This window comes from Vulpes vulpes, unplaced genomic scaffold (genome assembly GCF_048418805.1).
Source record: "Vulpes vulpes isolate BD-2025 unplaced genomic scaffold, VulVul3 u000000644, whole genome shotgun sequence".
In the NCBI taxonomy this organism is placed as follows: Eukaryota; Metazoa; Chordata; class Mammalia; order Carnivora; family Canidae; genus Vulpes; species Vulpes vulpes.
The window spans coordinates 560,340-577,397 of NW_027325787.1; the positions used below are offsets into that span (position 1 = coordinate 560,340).

A 17,058-nucleotide genomic window follows, 5' to 3' on the forward strand; every position below is an offset into this window, starting at 1 on the left:
TGGACAAAGCATAAAAAGCCCCAAAGAGCCAAGTCCAGGATTCGCCTGCTTATCAGCAAGTCATTGGGGTCGAGCCCTCCAGGGTAGTTACCCTGTTTTGTCTTCCCATAACCCTGCAAGCAGCAGACGTTCAGCAAACGTACCAAGTCCTTCGAACTTCTCTGACGTGGGAAACAAAGCCAGAAGGCAATGCAAATAAAATGAAATGTTCTCATAACCTGCAGCCCATTGACAATTACTTGATGCAGGTAGAGTAAAAGGTTCCTCCAGGAAGCTCCCAACTGCCTTAATGTTAATGTCTTGCTAGAAGGAAAACCACCTTAGCCTGACAAGTCCCCCTATACCCCCGGAGTCCTCTTTAGCAAACTTTTGGAAACTTCCTGTCTCTTTATCTCCCCCAACTCCAAAGTATAAAAATCAGTTGCTCCTTAAAGTCCCATGGCAGTAGCTCTTCTCTTCCCTGGTCCTGTCCCATGCCGTAATAAAACCACCTTTCTGGGGGCAGCCCGGGCGGCTCAGCAGCTTAGCACTGCCTTCAGCCCAGGGTGTGACACTGGAGTCCCAGGATCGAGTCCCGCGTCGGGCTCCCTGCATGGAGCCTGCTCCTCCCTCTGCCTGTGTCTCTGCTTCTCTGTGTGTGTGTGTGTGTCTCTCATGAATAAATAAACAAAATATTAAAAAAAAACAACACCTTTTTTGCGCCGAAGGCATCTCAAGAATTCTTCCTTGGCCATCAGCTACAGACCCCAACAATATTAAAAAAAAAAAAAAAATCCGTTTACACCAAGTTGTTTCACTAAGTCCTCTAGGAAAGGTGTTTAGTTCGAAAAAAAGAAACTCTGAAAATAAATGTCATAAACATTAAAGCCAAGAACAGAGGGAGGGTTCCGTTTTGCAAGAATTTCAGCCCCCTCCCTCTCCAGGCAAACCAGTTAAATGAAAAACAACAGGCCTTCGCGGTTGAGGGTGATGGGAGCTCATTAACTTTTTTATTTTACAGCAGGTTTTACAAATTTGCGCCCCCAGCAAGCCCGGCGCTCGGGGATGCAGGTCTCGGCGCACAGCTTGCCTCGAACCTCAGTGAATCCTTTCTCTGCCTTTTTAAGTCAATACCGCCCGCCTCGAGCTCCGGGAGGCTGAGCCCGTCCAGGAGAATCCCTGTAAAAGGGGCAGAGTTTGGTCCATTAACTAAGGGCAGGGAGAGAGAGAACACTTCACTTTCTCTCTCCTCCGTTGAGATTAGAAGCGGTCATCAGGAGGTGAGCCGAGAGATGAGACCCCCCCCGCCCCCCCGCGTTTCCACTCCTTCCCGCCAGAACCGCCCGCTGCCCGGCGCCCCGGCCGCACCTCAGGACCCGGCGGTGTTTAGGACCCAGCGGCGAGCGTCCCGGAAGGGGAAGGGGAAGGGGCGGGGCCACCAGCCCGGAGCCGCGGCCGGGAGGGTTTAAACTGCGCGCAGGCGCGGGCGGCGGACCGGAGGGCGCTCACCTGGTGGTCGCGGGCGCCTGGGCAGCTGCGGCTCTGGAAGCTCCAGGTGCGTGTCCCGCGGTAGCAGAGCCCGGCCTGCGCGCGGGCCGCTGGGGCCGGAGGAGGGAGCCGAGGGAAGCAGGGCACCTGGCAGGGATGCTGGGGAAGGTCCCCTCCTGGGCCTCGGCTTCGTCGTGCGCCGAACCCGCCAGGCGCGAGCGGCAGGTGTCGCGGGCTCGGGCTCCGGCTCCTCCGCGCGGCAGGTGGGCGGTGTCGTCAGGTGGGGGATGCGGAGCGCGCGGGCGCCTCTCCCGGGCCAGGTTGCGCCTGTGCGCGGAGCGGGTCACCGTGGGACTTACGGGGGACTCGGTGCGAGCGTTCGTGGACCGAGTTCCCTGCTGGCGAAGCGCCTCCGAGGTTGCGGGCCCGTGGTCGGCGCACCCCCCATCGGCCCGCCTCCCTCCGGCCCCACCGCCCCTGCAGGACCTGCCCCGCCGGGTTCGTCTCCCTCCAAGCCGTTCTCCCGTAGCGAACCTAGTAGCTTAGGTAAGTGGGGACCCTGTACTCCCCGCTTGTTAAGGCCTTTCGGGGCCCCTGCCTTTTTTAGTCTGAAATCCAGGATCTTTAACACTTCCCTTACTTCTTCCCACCCCCTTCATCCTGAACTACTGTACAGCTTGCCCAGATGCCTCTTTCTCATCTAGGAGTTACTACAACTTTGTACCCACCTCCAGGCCTTTGCAGGTTGGGTTCTCTCTACTTGGAATACTTCCCCCCCACCCCCTTTATTCGGCTGGTTTTCATGCCTCAGATCTCCCTTAAATGTTACTTATCCTAAAAGCATTCCAAAGTAAGGACGTCCCTGTTACTCTCTCACACCTGTAAAATGCACCTAGTGTCTGGAAAGATAGCTTGGCCCTTCTGTTTGTGTGGGTCTGTTCCTTCCCCGCGCCCCACACCCCCCCTCCCCCGCAGCCCTGAAACATATAAGCACTTTTAGCATAGAAACCATTTGTGTATTAGCTCCTTATCCCCAGGGCTAGGCACATAGCAGCTGCTCAAAAGTACCTGTTGCATGAGTGAATTCTGGGAGATAGGTATGATACTCCTTTTCCCCAGGAGGAAACTATGGCTTAGCAGTGAAGTAACCTGCCCAACTCCACGTTTACCACCTACTGATGACTGGATTTGAAATGAGAGGAGGAGTTCATGTTTGCCCACAGGTGGTCCACACCGGGCCTCTGCCCTCCTGATCTGAGCGCTCTACTAGGAGCCTCTGGGATGTGGAAGAGATATGCCCCAGTTGGGTCTAGTATGATAAGGGGAGAGGAGGTGCTAGCAGCTTTAAGAGGAGTACCCGTTTGCAGCCACAAAACTTTTTTTCCAGTCCCTTTAGGAAACTTTAGTGTTCCACGCTGGCATTTGGTGGGAGAATTTTCTTTAGATTTTTATCGTTTGGCAATATAGCTTAATGCGGTTTACCATATTTCAATCGTTTGCCTACCTCCTTCCTGGTTTTTGTCTCCCTTTTAATACCTGTACCATTGTTTACTTGGTGTTTTGATTTGAATCTAATTTTTACATAAGTATTGTCTTTAAAACTTCATTTTGGGGCAGCCCCGGCCTGCAGCCCGGTGTGTGATCCTGGAGCCCCGGGATCAAGTCCCACGTCAGGCTCCCTGCATGGAGCCTGCTTCTCTCTCTGCCTGTGTCTCTGCCTCTCTTTCGCTCTCTGAATAAATAAATAAATCTTTAAAAAAAAAAAAATAAAATAAAATAACTTCATTTTGTTGTAAATAAAATGGAGCCTTAAGATACTTTGTTGATGGTTTAAAAAGTGTTACTGGTGCCTGCAGAAGAGCCCCAGGTCTGTTGAGGCGTTTCTTCAACACTACAACTGTCCCTTTGACTTAAACTGATCTGAACAGGGGTGCCTGGGTGGCTCAGGTCATGATCTCCAGGTGCTGGGATGGAGCCCCAGCATCTGAATCCTTGCTCAGCAGGGAGTCTGCTACTTCCTCTCCCGCTCCCCCTCCTCCCTGCTTGTACTCTGTCTCGAATAATCTTTAAAAAATGGACTGGAACAGAAAAGGGTGGTACTTGTATAACGCGACATTGTTTGGTCCCAGGCACCCCCACTTTGGAAAACACCACTTTGTGCCGACTTGACTAATGTCGGGTCTCAGAATTGGCCCATCAAAATTGTGACTGTCTAATTTCGGCATCACCATTTACTCAAAATGTGATCTTAGACCTGAGGTATGGCCAGATGCTGCCCAGGGAAGACGACAAACAATTGAAGGAATGCTCTTGAGTTGTACCTTTAACACTGACTTGATGACAAATGCACTCTGCAAATGCCTGTATAGCAGAGAAGTAAAATTCTAATACTGGAACCAGGGAGTTCTCCACAGTAAGTCAGTTCCTGATCTTGGCATTTCAACCACTCCTCTTCATAAAGAGCTTGGTAATCTGAATGTGATGATCCAGTTTTTTCTTTCAAAGGCATTTTGCCTTTAATTAGCAAGTAACAGCATATTTAAGGGTAAGCAGATCTAAAACTTAAACTATAAGCAGATAAAAGCATTTTTTTTTTCTCGAAATATGTTTCAAAAGCTTTTTTACCCACTTGTCCTACTTTGGAGGGAATGGTCTTCCTCCTTCCCATCCACGTATGGTTCTAGAACACATAGGTAATAAAACTGAAAGCCTTAGAATTACTCTAAATAGAGTCACTAAAGATGATGGTCTTCCCTACAGAGTTCTCCATGATTTCTAAATTCTATTTTATTTAGACGTACTTCATCTGGGAGAGGAATGGTGGTAGCCTTTAAGTGTCTGCATACAGGTTTTCTTAGGCTGGAAGCTGAATTCTTTCTCACCTACAAATTCTGCTTTAGAATGGGGAAGGAATTTAGAAAGAACAGCCTGTGGACTCTTAATTGAAGATTCTGTTACTAAGAGCCTGGCTTTACTGCTGTTTGAGAGCTCTTTGAAAGTTAGAGCCAACAGTTTTTTTCTAAGATGGTTCTATTCTTAAATAATTTTTTGAAGCCACAAAACTAGCCACCAAAGTCATTCCTTCGAAGTTCCTTTAACTCACAAGGTGAATTGGGATGGCTTAAATACCTCTCACCAGCAGCCTCCAAGAGTCTAGAACACAAGAGGAACCTAAAATTTAAGGGGAAAAAAATGAAAAGCTTTAAAAACCTGAACTATTCAAGTAAGTGTTTATTAGTAGGTCTGTCCAAGTATTTTTCATGTAGAAAACCTGGCTCTTGTATCCTTTTAACCAAGCTTGTTAGAACTGTATTATCTGGTTTCTTAACCCTTAGTAGATTAGAAACAATTTAGGGGAGAAGCCTGCTCAGAGTTCTAACCTAGAATTGGGGTACACAGAACACTTAGAAAAAGACCTAGACCAAAACTAAGGCCACTAGTACTGAAGCAAGCAGTCCCTACAGCTTTGCATACCAGGTCAGGTTAATAGGGACCCTGAGATGTGAAGAACAGGTCAAATTATGGTCTAAATGAACTCCGTTTTTTAAAAAACACCCTTGAAACAGATAATTTACAGGAGAAACTTGGTCTAACTTGACTGGTCATGAATTGAAAAGGTGAGAAATTGTGAAGGTTGGGGATCCTGGGTGACTCAGCAATTTAACACTTGCCTTGGCCCAGGGCGTGATCCTGGAGTCCTGGGATCGACTCCCACATCAGGCTCCCTGCATGGAGCCTGCTTCTCTGCCCCCGCCCCTCTCTTTCTCTCTCTCTCTCATAAGTAAATCTTTATTTTTTTAAGATTTTTATTCATGACAGACACAGAGGCAGAGACCCACACACAGGCAGAGGGAGAAGCAGGCCCCATGCAGGGAGCCTGATGTGGAACTCGATCCTGGGTCTCCAGGATCATACCCCAAGCTGAAGGCAATGCCAAACTGCTGGGCCATTGGGGCTGCGCAAATAAAATCTTTAAAAATTGTGAAGGTTTTTTAACTTGACCAGCAACTGGATGGTTCATTTGGTAGAGTATGCAATGTTTGATCTCTGATCTTGGGTGGTGCGTTTGAGCCTACAAAAAAAAACATTAAAACTTTTTAGCTTGAAACATGAAAATATATTCATTCGCAAATCTTTTGATGTGCAATCAAGCTTTTTTTTTTTTTTTAAGGGATGGAGGTCCTGTGAAGAGTGTACCAATCTTGTAATGTGTCCTCAATTTCTTTAAAAGAGTAAAATTTTGAGAATTTGAACACAGACTCGAGTTAAATAATTTTTCTCTGGGTCTTGTACAAAAATTAAAAAATCACAGTAAGTTCCTTAGCTATCTGGAAAATGTAGTTAGACCTTTACATTTGAATTGGTGAGATTTTGTAGGCAACAAAACCAAAAGTACTTCATCGTTTAAGTAGAAACTTGACTCTGGTTTAGAAAACAAGTGTTTGCTTCAATGCAAGTGTTCTGCAGGCTTTAGTAGTGGATTTAGGATGAGGCCAATAAGATAGTTGGGTCCTCGTGGCAGCAATTCTAGATAACGTATATATAGAATTGAGCATTTGATACTGTTTTTGAGGATTTTGTTCAGCTTCACGGTAAGCTTATCTTAGAAGAATCGCTAACATCCTGTGGGCTCCCATGCTTGGGTAAAGGGTAGATTTATAAACTCCAATTTGATCTCAAAAATTTGAGTAATTATAACTATTGAAATTCCTAAAATTAATACCAAACACCTGTTAGAAGAGTCGAGGTCAAGAGTGAATATTTTTATTTTGGAGTTTGTCCCCAGCTCTTTCCTTGGGCCTCCTAAGAACAAGGTCTGGGTTGAAAGGAGAAGGTGACTGAGATTTTTGCTGTCACTTCATTTGCCAAATTCCTGTAGCAGATCCTGGGAACATGCCTCTGAACACCTGTGAAACAGCTGATGTTCATTTAGCAGCTCAGCATCTGGTAAGTGTCAGGTGTGCTGTACGGGTTGCAGAAACTCGTACTGACAGGGAATTTAAGAGCAACAGTTTGCCAATGGCCTAGTAAATGAAAATAACAATATTTGTCTTTCACTTCCAGAAGTATGTCTCAGGAAGGTGATTATGGGAAGTGGACAATATCCAGTAGTGATGAGAGTGAGGAAGAAAAGCCAAAACTAGACAAGCCATCTACATCTTCCCTTCCCCATGCTGGGCCAAGAGCAGCAAATGAGCCAAGTTACACCTGTTCTGAGGCTAGAAAAGCTGCCTATAAAAGAAAAATCTCACCTGTGAAGTTCAGCAACACAGATTCACAAGTTTCATCTCCGAAAAGGCAGAGGAGTGGTTCCCAGGAAGACCTAGGTTGGTGTCTCTCCAGCAGCGATGATGAGCTGCAACTGGAAACACAACAGAAACAGGTTGAGAACGTGGTGGTCAGAGAGGAGCATGGAGTCTCTTCTTCCAAGGGCAGTGCCACCCAAAGAACTGGAAATCACAGCCCTCCCGCCCACCATGGGTTCAAAGAGGAGGAAGAGGAGTATGAAACCTCAGGGGAAGGCCAGGACATTTGGGACATGTTGGCAAAAGGGAACCCCTTCCAATTCTACCTCACTCGGGTCTCAGGAATCAAGCCAAAGTATAACTCTGGAGCCCTCCACATCAAGGGTAAGTGTTCCAGCGCTGTCAAACTGCAGCACTGTCCCCTTGGCAGAACAAGGAGGGTGAGCTAGAATGGTCTCCAAGAACTCTTCTTTGCAGTCTTAACTACTCCCAGGAAAAAATACCATTTTAACAAGCAAATGCATTAGTTTGACAGCAAACTAATGTTTTCTTAGAGAATCAGAGTGTTTCTCAGTCCTGTAGATCAACCAGTTGGAATACTTAGACAATTCTAAACATTGTGCTAACTTTTAAACTTGCTAATAACACTTAAATAGCAAATCCCTGGGAGCATTCTTTGATTCCTGGATCAACATTGACAGCAGCATCACCTAAAACTTGTTAAAAATGCAAATTTGGGGGCTACGCCCCGGTTCACTGGATCAGACTCTGGGAGCAGGGCTTTGCAATCTGTTTTAAGAAGCTTTTGAGGGGATTCTCATGCCCAGTCAGGTTTGAGAACTACTGCTTAGTATATGTGCTGCCAAAACAAGCACGAGAACTGCTTAGAAGTCAGGTTTCAATTCCTGGTGAAGAAACCAACATCAGTACACAAATAGACATTTTAGTTCTGAATCAGAAGGTAGTCTGTAGTTGCTTTGCTTTATTCCCCAGCGTGCATCTGTGTGATGTCATGATATGTATTTGGTCTTCATTCCTGGTTGATTTTTGTCCCAGGCTCCTGGAATGGCTCTAAAGTAATGAAAGTCAAAGGAATATCCCTTCTGTTTCTAACAAGCTCCTTTCAGTCACGTGTGGGTTTGTTAATGAGGTGACTTTTGGAAAGACCTAAGAGTGGGGGACTGATTGCCAGGGAGACCCAATTGTGTCACTGAAGTCGGAATTTTCAGTTCCGCCCTCACCCTCACCTCCCACCCCCAAGGAAAGGGAAAGGGGCTGGAGGCGGTTAATCTCTAATGGCCAAAGATTTAATCATCATTCCTTTGTAATGAAGTCTCCTTTCAAAAACTAACTTGAAGGGGCTTAGAAAGCTTCCAGGTTGGTGAACACATGGAGGGTGCACACTCCTTCCTCTATTCCTTTTTCTTTGCATCTCTCCCACCTGAATGTTCCTGATTTGTATCCTCTTATAATAAACTGGTACTCTAGTAAGTAGAATGCTTTTTGGAGTTCTGTGAAGCATTCTAGCAAGTTCTCAAAACCAAGGAGGGGCAAATAGGTGATATTGTGGAGAACTGCAATACATTCCTTTTGTGTTGTGTACCTCTTATAAAAATACCAGGAGTTTCCTGAAGGCAACTTCTTTAAAATCTTTGTACCCCAGCATGTAGGTCACTATCTGAAAGAAGCACTCAATAAGCATGGTCTAATGAATGAGCCTACTCTTGAAATCCTCAGGCAGTTTGATGGTTAGGAGCACAAGTGCCGAAGCCAGATAGCTGGACATCAATCCTGACTATCCCCCTTCCTAGCTGTGTGGCCATGGTCAGCCCCCTGAAGGGAGACTCCTCATCTACCAAATGGGAATGAGCAACTCCAGCTCAGAAAATGGCTGTGAAGGGAAGGGTAAACACATGGACAGTGGTAAAAACTGTGCCTGGCACCTAATAAATCCTGTACGAGTGCAGCTGTTACAGTCGGCAGTGGTAATTGTATAATTCCTCTCCTAGTACAGTTTATGAGAAGGGAGTTTTTTTTTTTTTTTTTTTAAAGATTATACTTATTCATTCATGAGAGACACCAGAGAAGCAGAGACACAGGCAAAAGGAGAAGCAGGCCCCATGCAGGGAGCCTGATGTGGGACTCGATCCCAGGACTCCAAGATCACACCCTGGGCCAAAGGCAGGCACTAAACCACTGAGCCACCCAGGGATCCCCGAGAAGTGAGCTTTTTGATCTTACTTGAAGTCAATTTGGAATGAGTGTGAGGTGCAACCCCCTTCGACATGACCTGGAGTGCCAGAAATATGAGCTTAGGGTTGTTGGTGCCTCTGCCCTCCTTCACAGGAAGCAACAAGTGCCTCTGCCCTCCTTCACAGGAAGCAAGTGCACTCAGGAGACGGTGTTGCTAGACCTGTTGCTAGACCACAGCTGTTGCTGTTTTCTAGACGGTGTTGGGGAGGTTTCTTGGAGAGGGACTTGGATAAGTACTTAAAGGAGATAAAGATTAAGATCTGGAAAGAACAATATATGGTCATTGTCCTTCGTGGCAGTTTTTTAAATTGATCAGTCATCAGATTCTGAAATTGTAGGTTTTAGTTTTATGTTCTATTTCGTTAAAACGTAATAAATATTGCTCAAATTTACTCCTGAATTTTATGGAACATTATGTTTAACTTTGTAGTCATTTCTCGGTTCATGGTTTTCTCAGCCAAATTTTGATTGTCAATTGTGATTACCAGATGATTCTTATCAAAAAATTAACTCGATATAAATGTTTTGTCTTCTCAGATATCTTATCTCCTCTATTTGGGACACTTGTATCTTCAGCTCAGGTGAGTTTATCATGGTTTTTTCTTTGGATGAAAAGACAAATAACCCCATAAGAAAAAAGGAGGACCTGTCTCAGTCCTGTATGGGGTCCCCAAGATGGTATGTGCCAGGAGGCTGGTGCCAAGAACCACAGTTCTGCTGAGGCTGTGTCCAGCCATCAGCATGGAATAAAGATACCGGTACCAGTGCAGCTTCTGGCTGACCAAGAAATCACTCTGGGAATTCCAGCCTGAGGGACTTCTTTTTGGTACACAGTTAATCTCCTGGGTCTCTAGTACAACTCTTGGGGAGGTGCAGAACTTGTAGTCAAGTGTAATTGGTATAAGCCTAGTGAATGTCCAGTCCCAGAGGCCTGTTCACAAAGCTAGCTTATAAGTTAGGCTGAAAAGAAATGTTCTAAAAGTCCTTTTTATGATCACCTAGGGGGAAAAGGGATAAATTAATAAGCCCTTTTATTTAAATTAATCAGAGGGCTCTTAGAAATATGTAGTAAGACTACTTAGAAATACTGCCAAAGCCTGCAGGATCCTTTCCTTAGAACCTTTTTTTTTTTCCCTGCTCTATCCCATTGATTCAGATTCCTTGAATTGGTTATTCCCTTCAGGATACATTCTAGGTTTGAGTATCGTAACACAACTGTCCAGGTTTATAAATAATACTTGGGAGTTCATCCTTAGTCTAGTTTCTTTCAGTTCAATAACTGAACTATTCTGCTTGGCTGAATCACCCATAACGCTATTCCTTTTCTTTCCCCATCTAGTTTAACTACTGCTTTGATGTGGACTGGCTCATAAAACAGTATCCACCAGAGTTCAGGTGAGGACCACAGGATGACTGAGAACAACTGTAATGGGGCTCGAAAATACAAGATTAGTGATTCACAGGCAACTGCTGTTCATCTTTTTTTTTTTTTTTTTTAATATTTCTTTTGAAACTATTAATCATACAAACCTTGTTACATAGGAAAAACAGCATTTGTTGATCTATTCTAATTAATCTCCTGTGTTCCTAATATAGATGTTAGCATTCATGGCTGTTGCTGTTTCCAGAAGTAGATAAAGACAAGTCCCAATCTAAAGAACTTTGATATTAATGTGAAGGAAAAGATCATTACTATCTGCTTTCTAGACCTGTAAACATGCCACGCTTCCCTTAGCACAGCAGTGCTGTTCAAAGAACATTTGCTAATAATTCTTCCTGTATTCAGGAGCCAGTGAAGGGGGTTTGAGAGCCTTCTTTTATCCAGATTACAGAGGTGATGGATTTTTCAGTTCATCCTCTACAGTTCCTCAGCCTGGTATTAGGTGGTGTAGCCTGAATACAGATAGGACAGGTGGCAGGTCACTGTACAATGCTATGTCTAACATTCACCAAGCAAAACCCTTAACAGCAAGAAAGGTAAAGGAATATACCCACAGCAAAATAATTGGTCAGGGTCCTCAAAGTCCTTGGTACATTTAGGACATCCGATTTTGGAAACCTTTATTAATAGCAGATAAAATTATATTGAAATTTCCTGAGAGGCTTTGTCACTCAAGGGCTTGTGTTTGACCTGTAACACATAGGGTTAGTTTTAGCTGTATATAACAGAAAAGCAAAAATAACCGTGGCTTAAATGAGAGAAAACAGTTTCTCCAGCCTGAGAAGTCCAGACAGTAGACATTTGTGGTCTGGTTTGGGGGCTGATGTGGTTCTCAGGGACTTAGTCACCCATTGTGTCTTTCTGTCCCACCATCCTGTACATGTCCTCAAAGTATCTTCATGGTCCAGGAAGGCACCCAGTGCTCCAGGTCACTGGTCTCTGTTCCAGGTGGCAGGCAGGAGAAAGGGCACAAGGGCCACCTCCCAGCTATGCCTCCTTTGAGCAGCCTCCTATATGTCCCACACAACACCTGCTTCTATTTCATTGAGCAGAACTCGGCCATAAGATACCTTATTTCCTTGAACTCTACAACCACTTATTAATAAGTCTGTGTCATGCCTTGGGCGTGGGCTTGTTCACCCTTATAATCTTGGGACGAGTACAATACCTACTACACAGTAGGAGTTTAGTGAATATAGGTCTAATGAGGAAATGCTCTTTTGCTTGGTCCAAAGGAAGGGAGAGAGAAGAGCATCCTACTAGGTAACAGTAATTGTGTATCTTTTAATCTGAACTTAAACACATGAACACAGAGCTAACTATATGTCCTTCTGGACCAAAGAAGATAATTACTTAGGGATTTCCTTGAGTCACAATTTCTCTGGGTCCCATCAGATCTTTTTTGGGATCAGGCCACATGACCCTGTTGTAAAGGTAACTGGTTAGTAAAGAGTAACTGGTTAGTGCTCTATTTTAGCTCCGTACTCAGTCACCACAAACACTAGAAACACTTGTCTGGTGGTAAGGAAACTAGCATTCTTTAGTCAGTAGTCCAGCTTTATAAAAGATGTATTCTAAATACTTCTGTTTCTAGGAAGAAACCAATCCTGCTTGTGCACGGAGATAAACGAGAAGCTAAGGCTCACTTACATGCCCAGGCCAAGCCTTATGAAAACATTTCCCTCTGCCAGGTAAGCTACTTCTGTTTGAGATTGTGCTTAGTCCAGGAGTTGAAAGGAAATGTAGACATTTAATCTAACTACCCACCTAGAGCAAGAATCCTTTATCTAGCATCACCAACAGATAACTTTTCGAGCCTTGACTTAAATGCTTTCTGAGACACCCATCTATGTGTGGGTAGCCCTTGAAGTTGGAAGGATTTTTCTTTCTTTGTTGACCTGATATCTCTGTATTTGTCAGGTTCCTCCAGAGAAACGGAACCAATAGGGTAAGTGTGTGTAGAAGACTTACTTTAAAAGAATTAGGTCACATGATTGGGGACTGGCAAGTCTAGATGTTATAGGGTAAGCCTGCAGGCTGGAAACCCAGAAGAGTAGATGCTGTAGCTCAGGTCCAAGATGTTCTGAAGACCGAATTTCCTCTTCCTTGAGGGAGATAGTCTTTTTTTCACTTAAGCCTTCAACTGACTGGATGAGGTTCACAAAGAGAAATCTGTTTTACTCTGCTAATTCAAATGTTAATCTCCTCTAAAAATGACCTTCATGGCAATATCTCCCCAAATATCTGGATACTGTGACATGGCCAAGTTGACACACACAATTAATCCTCATCATCTCCTTTTACCTCTTGGGCTTGGGTCCTGATTCCCCCTCTCTGGAGCCACATATAATAAACTCTACAAATGTGACTGATACCTGTTTATAAAGTCCTCTATTGTACCTCCTTCATTTTCTTTCAGGTTTGAGCATCATTTCTTTAGTTGTAACAAGAATCCCTATCATTCCCCCATCTGCTAGCGCTCCTCTGTTTGCATCTAGTTTGTCATTGTCCTTCTTGAACCTGACCAGGTTTTCTGAATGCAAATCATGGGTGCTGCTTTCTGTGAATGCAGCTTAAAACTTTGTTTTGACAACTTATCTGACGGGTACTTGTTGCTGACACTTGACCCATAGACCTCTGATCTTTTTCGTGTGAATTCCAGCGAAGGTCTATACTGGAAGGTTGGACAAATGAAGTAAACCTATTAAGAAACTATGTGAGTTGAGCTGCAAATGTCTAGGCCTAATGAGGGAACAATAAGTGGTCTTGTAACAGCTGTATCTGCTTTGTTTGCTGGGACCAAAGCAAAGCAGAAAAGGCCAAAAAGTTGTTGCCGAGGTTCTTGTTACAGTCCCAGAATTCTATCCTAATGCCCTTCATTCTGTATGTGAAAATACACTGTAAGTCTTGGACTTCCTTTATGACTAGTTGCTTTTGATTCCATCCCTAAAAGAATACTGGGTGTGGGATTTCGTGCAACAAACTGGGGAGAGAGAAGCAAGAATTTTTCATAGTATGATTTCCTTCTTGTGGAAATGGTGGCTCTGAAGTGATTGAGGTCATACTGACCTTTTCCTGTTTGGGCAGCTGACTAGTCCATTTCCAAGCAGCCACAATAAGATACTTTCTCTTTGCCATAGTGAAATAGCCTCTAGATTTATGCTCTTGGAGTGCATTGACAAGCGTGAACTACATGTAACCTAGATCATTTTTCATTTTCTTTCTAATGTCTTTTTTCCTCCCTGTTCATATAAGAATTCCAACTCATTTTAATGTTCTTTCAACTATAAAATGCTATCTGTGTATGTGGTTATTCTTAAAGGTTCACAGGGAGAAATCTCAATCTGCTCAGTCTTAAACCTGGCTTAAATTTTTCCTGTGATTTGACCCACAGTACTTTATGTAGTTGGAGTTTTTAAAACAGTCACTCCTTGACCCAGCATGTTTATGGCTCAGCTTTTATACATAAGCGTCTGCTTGGCAGTTGCCTAAAATCCCATGTTTTGCTTTTGCTTCTTCCAAAAGAAGAGTTTAACCTGCAGTAGGATAGTGCTCATGAGACTAATAGTGGTTAGAAAATAACCCAGGAATCCTAAAAAGCAATCATGAAATCAGTGGAAATAGACTTTCAGAGTCTAGCCACTTGTACTGGAAAGTTTGGGGGAGTGAGTGGCAGGTCTGTTGGTGTGCTCCAGGCTGGCCACTAGGGGGCACGACGGCCCACTGTCCTCTACCTCCACCAAAGAGCTGTTCAGAAGGTCCCAGTTCTAGTCCAAGGTGTAGGACTGTGATATCATCCTGACCTGTTGAATTACCATCACATCCTGTCAGTAAGATGAATTCTTGGCTTTTTAGGACAGGAGTGCAACATAACATCTGATGAGCTGAGGCATAGTAGTGAAAATCAGCGGATCTTCCCATTTTGCACATGTGGGGCCTGAGGCCAGAGATTGAGACCTTATAGTGGTCAAAGTTCAAACTGCCTGAGTTCTGCAGTTCTCTACTCACTATGTCCATCTGGGTCCATCACTTAACCTCTGTAGGCCTAATTTATCTCTAGGACGGATTGCTAATAGTCATCTTCACTCGGTTGTAGTACCAAGGATTTGGTACATTTGCCCCCAAAAAGCATCTGTTAGTGATTACCTGTTGAAGTTACTATGCTTATGCTTAGACTTGCCCAAGAGCAAACAACTGCCAGCAAAACTAAACTCAGAAGCCAAGTCTCTTGACCACTGCATTTTCTGAGCCAAATACCAGATTATAGAGAGACAATCTTCATTCTAATTTTATAGTTTTAAAGACCTACTCTTCTCTGATCTCTCTTCATTTGTGTGGCCAGAGCCTACAAATGCATTCTGGTCTGTGAGCATCCCCAAACACTGAGCTTAAAGGGTGTAGTGAGCGGGGCCACCTGTCTCAGCATCCCCAAGACAGGTGTGTCCTACTCAACCTGTTGTCTTCTAATTGCCTGTTTCTGCCTCCAGCAAACAAGTCCATCCCTCTGCCCTGTTGGGGTGGGGAGCTTGATTTTTAGAAGCACTTAGTTCCATTTCTAGAGTGCTTACTCCATGCAGGCCCTCTCTTCTAGACAGTCCATGTAGTTGACTCATCTACTCCTAAAACTCTGAATCCCCTAACAGCACCCTCATTGTAAAGAGAAAAAAAGATGAGGCATAGAGATTTAAGTATTTTTCAAAGTTACCCGAAGTTGTAAGGATGGGATTTTTGTGTCCCTGTGTCCACATTCCTCACTGTTAAACTGTTTTGACATTTCTGTTTAACTCTTTCATAGCCTACATTTTGAGATGTATTCTGCTTAACCAAGGTCTTGCAATACTGAATGTTAGCTAAAAATGTTTTAATTCTCCACCCATTCCTATTTGTTAAGGTATCATTTTGTAATAGGAAAATAGATTGAATATATTATCTTTTCAGCACTCGCTAGGTTATCAATATGAGAACTTCTGTTTTAACATCAAAATGTACGCTACCACATTGTTCATTTTAGATACGGTCTAGAAATTTTCTGATACATTAATTTCTGTGTAAGCCAAATATCTTAATTTTAAAACTTTGCTTACGGTCCCTTTTTTTTTTTTTTTTTTGGCAACTAAAGGTAAAGACTTCTTCTGAGGACTAATTAAAAATTCAGCATATATCAAATCGTTCTGGCTAATTAAAAAACTAATGAACCTCACTGGATAGGATTATAAAAGTTGTATTGTCAGTCCAGGGCCTCTCCACTAGAGGGCAGTGAAAACAACTCAAAACAATGTTGACCCAAACCTTTTCTAACTTAATTTCCAATAGATAAGGATATTGAGTTTGCTAAAAATAAGTGACTCAACTTCTTTTTCATCCTAGGCAAAGTTGGATATTGCATTTGGAACACACCACACGTAAGCAAATTTTTACAAGATGGGAGAGGGTGTGATTTTAGTAGAGCCAAGGACACTATTCTGAAAGTGCCCTTAAAGGAACTCCCAGGTGACAGTTTTGACAGGGAAAAGAACATCCGTAAGAAAGTAGAGGAGGTGGAGCTGTTTACCAACAGCCTTAAGACAAAGTCCTGGGATTCTGGCTCTTAATGTGAAAATCTGAATCTGTGATGTGGTTTCTGCTTTCTGTTCAGGAACCCCTTCCAGCCAGTGGGGGGCGCGGGCGGGGTGGAGTCGGTGGTGGTTTGTTGTGTAGTCTGAGGTTACAGATGACTCTAGGTGTCAGTCATGTGCCTTTGGATTCCACTACTTAAAAAAAAGTCTGATTTAAGATGCTGAATTGCATTAAATAGAATATTAGGTCAGCTCCATGCTGTGATAAACTACAACGCTGTTAACTTGACACTGATGCCTATCCCTGCTCAAAACTTCTCAGAAATTTCTTTTAGAACCATTTTGAGATGTTGTAAACCAGGAAAGAAAATCTTCTATTACTTCCTACATGACATGTTGCACCTAATGATCAGTTTGATTCCTACTGCAGTTAATTCTTACGGCTGTTCTACTAAGCCTTTTTACATAATTGTTCTATAAATGAGAAAAAGAAGATATGGTTGTTCCTATTTCAGTATTTTTATAAGCCAGCAGTGGAAGTGGGTTGGAATTGTAAGCATGTCCTTTCAGGTAACAGTCTCTAGGGCAACAAGGAATCTCCTAGGATGGATTCTGACCTGTCGAAATATTAGTCCCAAGTCTTGCTTGTGGCCATTGTTTTCTTGATGTTACAGTGACTCGAAATCAGGAAATATGTTCATATTTCTTTGGCAAAATATGGTTTGAAGCATACAGCCTGTTTTAAAAAGGAACCAGAACAGGAAGGGCTGAGCTATTTCATAAGAGGATGCTTTTCCACCGTATTTTATCTGGTCTTTAATCCTCCTGAGTCAATGTTGTGTTTACCAACCATCCCTGACGGGTAGCCTCTAACAGGATAGGGTTTGAGGATTCTTGTGAACTTAAGCGTTTAACTCAGGTATAAATTACTCTTTATGGAGCACTTATCACAGGATGATAGATAGGATACAAAATAGCCTTGAGTAGACTGAGTAGGTATCTTAGGCTCCCCTCCCTGCATCACAAGAGACCCTGGCGGTGGATGGCGGCAGTCAGCCTGTCCTAGGAAGACGTCCTGACCGTAATGAATAGCACC

At 43.7% G+C, this 17,058-nt stretch overlaps 1 protein-coding gene across 3 annotated transcripts in view; it reads left to right on the top strand.

Moving 5' to 3' along the window:
• Window positions 1-1,391: 1,391 nt before the first annotated feature.
• Window positions 1,392-17,058, top strand: part of TDP1 (tyrosyl-DNA phosphodiesterase 1) — an 83,263-nt gene continuing 67,596 nt past the window's right edge. For 2 of the 3 annotated variants that reach the window (XM_026012533.2, XM_072745582.1), the window contains exons 1-6: window positions 1,392-1,534; window positions 6,532-7,097; window positions 9,504-9,547; window positions 10,306-10,361; window positions 12,002-12,098; window positions 15,775-15,809. In XM_026012533.2, coding sequence (XP_025868318.1) covers window positions 6,536-7,097; window positions 9,504-9,547; window positions 10,306-10,361; window positions 12,002-12,098; window positions 15,775-15,809 — 794 coding nt within the window. In that variant the 5' untranslated portion in view covers window positions 1,392-1,534; window positions 6,532-6,535. Of the gene's footprint in view, window positions 1,535-6,349; window positions 6,415-6,531; window positions 7,098-9,503; window positions 9,548-10,305; window positions 10,362-12,001; window positions 12,099-15,774; window positions 15,810-17,058 lie in introns of those variants that run through there. The other variant, XM_072745581.1, reaches the window with a different exon arrangement.